This window comes from Caenorhabditis briggsae (genome assembly GCF_000004555.2).
Source record: "Caenorhabditis briggsae complete genome, chrI, whole genome shotgun sequence".
Taxonomy (NCBI): Eukaryota; Metazoa; Nematoda; class Chromadorea; order Rhabditida; family Rhabditidae; genus Caenorhabditis; species Caenorhabditis briggsae.
The window spans coordinates 6,594,652-6,599,716 of record NC_013489.2 but is presented as its reverse complement, the minus strand read 5'-3'; the positions used below and the strand labels follow the sequence as shown (position 1 = coordinate 6,599,716).

General features: G+C 40.3%; 2 protein-coding genes across 2 annotated transcripts in view; both read left to right on the top strand.

Moving 5' to 3' along the window:
- Window positions 1-794, top strand: part of Cbr-hpo-11 — a gene marked incomplete at both ends in the record, with an annotated part of 7,298 nt that extends 6,504 nt beyond the window's left edge. Inside the window, 2 exons of the mRNA XM_002646575.2 lie at window positions 221-327; window positions 542-794. Coding sequence (XP_002646621.2) covers window positions 221-327; window positions 542-794 — 360 coding nt within the window. The remainder of the gene's footprint in view (window positions 1-220; window positions 328-541) is intronic.
- A 544-nt stretch (window positions 795-1,338) lies between these two features.
- On the top strand, window positions 1,339-5,063 carry CBG20511 (the record flags this gene model as incomplete). Its single annotated transcript, XM_002646577.2, has 3 exons — window positions 1,339-1,513; window positions 3,679-4,182; window positions 4,900-5,063. Coding segments are annotated over 3 exons (843 nt in total), but the record flags the coding sequence as incomplete, so codon positions are not given.
- Window positions 5,064-5,065: the final 2 nt, after the last annotated feature.

Genomic DNA, 5,065 nt, shown 5'->3' with positions numbered 1-5,065 from the left:
GACGAACAATCGGATAAGCTGCTCTTCTTCAAATACGGCGCGGACGGACAAATAGAGTAGAGACAAAACACAAATCATTGACCTTTCTCTTTTTTGGCTTATAATTGATGCTCTTATCCGTCCGCGCCGCGCACGCTTAAGATGATTATGGTCATCACATAGCTAACAAACACGCTGGCGGTCAACCGGGAAAAAATGACACAATTTTTTTTTGTTACAGTTGGATTCCGCGGGAGTCGAACGAGCGATCTCGGAGGCGTTCGAGATACGAGCGGCACGACAAGCCGAAGTACAACAACAGGAGGATGAGAATGATACGTCGTTGAGGTGAGAGCAGAATTTTTGATTGTCAGGTTTCTATGATCTTTGAATCTATATCGTTCCGATCCATCGACCACTCAGGATCCTTGGGGATCTTTAGATTGGACCCTCACCTCTTGAAAATCAGTATAGATTCTAGAGCCTATAGATCCTGGATCCTTGAGGTCCTTAAATCTATAGATCCTAGATCTTCGATACCTCGCCAATCTTACATTTTCAGGGAACCCAACCCCGATGATCCATTGCCACCGCAATCTTCATCTACAGCCCCACCAGTGGAAAACGGGACGCTGACGACGTCCCTAATCTCAACGCCTACATCAATATCAAAAATGAATCCTAGCCCTCTCGTCCTACCGCCGCCACAAGCCACATCGACGCCTACACCAGCACCGCTGCCTTCAAAACCAACGACGATGACGATGACGTCTTCTGATGCTTCTGCTGTTACGTCTTCTTCCAAAACCTCCTAGTCGCCTTACTTCTTTTCCATAGTTTATTCTCTTTTCGTTTCGTTTCTCTTTTTGAATTTCGTTTTTTTGTTTTCATGATTCTTCTTGCTTCATTTCATTTAATTCTCATCCATTTCTTTTTTTGTTTCATTATCCATATTTTTCCATTCTCCCAAAGGTGTGGCTCTTTTCTCTCTCTCTCTCTCTCTGTGTAGCGGGTTTCTCTAAACGGTATTTGTTTACCTGAGCAAAAGAGTGGAGGAATTAACCATCTCCTCTCCGCCCAGGAAGTAATAGGCTCGGCTCAGGGCGGAGCACGGCGAGGCAGTATATGGAGGAGCTCGATATACTTTTGACAAGGTGACTGACTTTCTTAGTGTGTGTGTGCTCTCTTCTGTGTTGACTCGGAGATATTTGGTATTCGGGTATTTGCGGTCGTGCGAAGAAGAGGACGGACACGCCACGCGGTCAAAGAGTCTTAGAGACCCATTACTCTTTACCTCCCCCAAACACACTTATACACTTTCATCAATAGTCCCTCTCCATTTTGCTATAATTCCATCAAATGCTTAAACTCGCGGCTCTATTGCTGCTCGCCGGCTCCGCCGCAGCCCAACACGGTACCGTTGGACGGCCGTGTGAGGTGTCGACGGACTGTGGTACCGGAAACTATTGCGCTGGAAATAAGCGTTGCGCTTGTCTAACCACATATGTTGAAATTGATTCGTACTGTTGGAGAAGTAAGTTTTTGAACTGCTGAAAATTTCAAATTTGTAAAAAAGAGGCAAAGAGAGAAAAGAGTCGTTTCCTGATTAAAAAACATTGTTATTCATATTTCGTATTGTATTCATGTTGAATACTTCTTTTTCTTCTTCTTCACCCTCTAGGCACTTTCTTCTCTTCTTTCCCATCGAAACTTTCTTTTGACATCAACGAAATATCCCGTAGGGTTTTTGGCATTTTTGGAGAAGCAAATGCGCTCCAAGTGGAGCTCATTTTCTCCTTAAAAATTCCATCCTTCATTTTTTGGCACCGTTTTATCCACACACTGTTACCAACCTTGTTTCGTTAATTTTTTTTGCCACACACCCACGTTTTGTCTAGAAAAGCCCCACTAGGTCCTTCTTCCCAAAAATGCTCTTGTCAGATAATGTTCATTCACACAAACACAAAAATTATAACATGCTGCTGTTCTTATCCCCTCCCTAATGCCCAATCCCCGGTTCTATTTTTTTCTTTTCTTTTTTAAAATTTCTAATTTTCTTTCTAATTCTTTTTTGCTGGGTTGTTGTTCTCCACTCTCCTGGCGGGTCCATCCTCTTTCTTCTTCTTCTCTCTCTCTCCTGAAAAAGTCATCTTCCTAAAAATGGTTTCTAGAAGATTCACTAGATTTTCTAGATTCTCCAGAATTCTTTTTTTTTCTACTCAAATCGAAAAATCCTTGTCGAGTCACAAAAATTCCTCTTGCTTCTCTCTTCTCTCCTTCCCTCCCACGCTCTCTCGTCTCCTCCTTCATCCTTTCCACACTTTTTCATGCATAAATAAATTATGAATTGATTGTTTCCCTTTTCTAGTCCCGCCCCTTTTTTAAATTCCAATATTGCTGCTTCTGTGAATGCTGGCTTTGTTGAAACAGAAAAAAGAGAAATCACCCTGTGCAATTCTTCAAGTTTCTAGAATTTTTAAAGAATCTGAAGTTTGGAAAATAACAAAACAGAAACAGACAATGGTTGAAAAAAACTCGAATTTGGAATTTTTGAAAGTTTCTGGAAGGAGAAAGTAAATTTTTTAAGCAATTCGCACGTTTTGGCTGTCGAGCCAAGTTAGAATTTTTATCGAAATTTCAAATCTCGGGGTTAAAGATCGTAGTGCACGCTCTCCCACAGAATAATTCCGAACTGCAAATTAATTTTTGATCTACAGAAAAAAAAAGTTTGGCGCGATCGCAATTGCAGGTCTAAAACCATAATTTCAGAATTTTCATCTGATTTTGTGGAGTTCCAAGATGATTCAAATGATTCTTAAAAAATTAATTAGTGGTTATTGAATCCTATATTGTCGTTTTCCGGAAGAAAAAATGTCAAAAATGGTCATTTTTGAAAGTTTTTTAAAGGTGGGGGGTCATGAAAAAATAATGTTCTCGAAATTCTGTTTAAATATGCCCCTCGAGGAGTTGAACTTGTCGAGGCGAGTATTGAAGGTGCGGCGCCGCTACCGACTGAGCCATGCGGGCGAAACTGGAGCGGGCGCCTGATTGCATACATAAAGGCGAGGACGACCGCTGTACGCAGAGTGACATTAAGCGTTGTACACCGTTACGGTAGAATGCATACTCTGGCCCCAAAAATCCCCCGTAAAATCTCCTGTCCCCCCACCTTTAAAGAAAAAATCTATCTCCTCTTTCAGTTTTTGAGATTTCTAGGAGTTCGACCATACATGAATCTATAACCACTAATTAATTTTTTAAGAATCATTTGAATCATCTTGGAACTCCACAAAATCAGATTAAAAATTCTGAAATTATGGTTTTAGACCTGCAATTGTGATCGCGCCAAACTTTTCTGTAGATCAAAAATTAATTTGCAGTTCGGAATTGTTCTGTGGGAGAGCGTGTAGTGTCTGTAAACACACTCACGACACAAAGCAGACATAAAATTTTATATCGAAAAAACAAGTACCGTAACGACTCGATATCAATGATCTCGGTCCTTGAAAATATAGCGAAACAATAGAAAAATGCAATATTATCTTGCATATATAATGTTACCGTAATCTGTACTGTACGGATTACTGTAGAGTTGTCAAGACAGCTTTCAAAAAGGCTCGTCTAGGAACCGAGATAATCTGGGTGGAAATTTTAGAAAAAAACGAAGAAATGAAACAAAGAATATCTCATCCTTTCCAGAAATCAATCCCGGAGAGTCTGGATGCACTCAAAACCGTCAATGCGAAGCCGTGTGGCCAGGAGCCTACTGTAGATCTGGAGAGTGTCGTTGTGCGAACAATCAGCCACCGTTCCGTACCCGTGACGGTCTCGTTTGTCTGAATTACGGATTCTGTCCATTGAACGGAAACAATCCAAAGTTCCGTATTGAGAATCAGGTTCAACAGTGTTATGGTGGAGCTGATGCCACGTGTGAAGCCATCGGAGCGTTGGCTTATGATTGCATCTGTGATTCGGATGATTGCACAGTCAACAATCCAATCAGTTTCTGTTGTCCATCGCGTGCCTTTGCTTGTATTCAACCACCAAATGAGGGATACACTCCACCAGGTGGTGGTACTACTTTGAACCATTGGTACCATGACCCAATTACCGGAGAGTGCAGAGAATTGAAGTATCAAGGATACGGTGGAAATGCCAACAACTTCCAGACCAAGGACCATTGTGAATCCTATTGTAAACAGAGTGAGTGTCTTTTTTTGGTTTCGAAACTTTGAACTTGATTATTTTGATTTCTCAAAGAGATATCAAAAAGTGGTCAACTAATGAAATGTGTGTCATAACATCAACAAAATTTTTTCAGTTTCTTACTTTCTCTTATCTTTGACAGGAGTTGAGATAATTAAGCTTAAAGTGTAGCATGCCGCCAAAAACGGACCACCGACTTTTGTTTGATTATCATAGTTTCTGTAAGAGATATTAAAAAGTTGTCAACTATAAGAATGTTCAAGATTTTACAATCATAATTTTATTAGTTCACCACTTTTTGACATCTTTCACACGAAGCGAGATAATCAAACTCAAAACGCCGCTACTGGCGACGCCTTTGGCGCTGGATGAGCCATTAGTGTACTCGAACTTTAAGCTAAACTATCTAGGTTTCTTTGAAAATTTTCAAAAAGTTTTCAACTGATTAATCATTGATCATAGTGTCAAGAATGTTTTATCAATTGACATATTTTGCTATCTCTCATTAACACCGAGATAATTTAAATTGAATTCAAAGTTACAATGGAATTGGTAAAATTTCGCACGTTTTAGTAGTTGACAACTTTGTGATATTTTGTATAGGGACCAGAATAATTGATTACGAATTGGTGGTTCGTTTGGTTACAAGTTCGAAATATCGCTTTTTTTTATTTCTTAAAAATGTATCCAAAAACTGATCTCCCAATTTTGCAGCCTGCAATCGTGGTCTTCCACTCTACCGTGACCGTACCACCGGTGTCAAACAAGAGCCAGTCTATTGTCAAGGAAACGACAACGGATGTAACAACCCGAACTACCAGTGTACCACCATGGGTACACTTCAACAATGCTGCCCAACATACTGTACGTTTTTGGGACT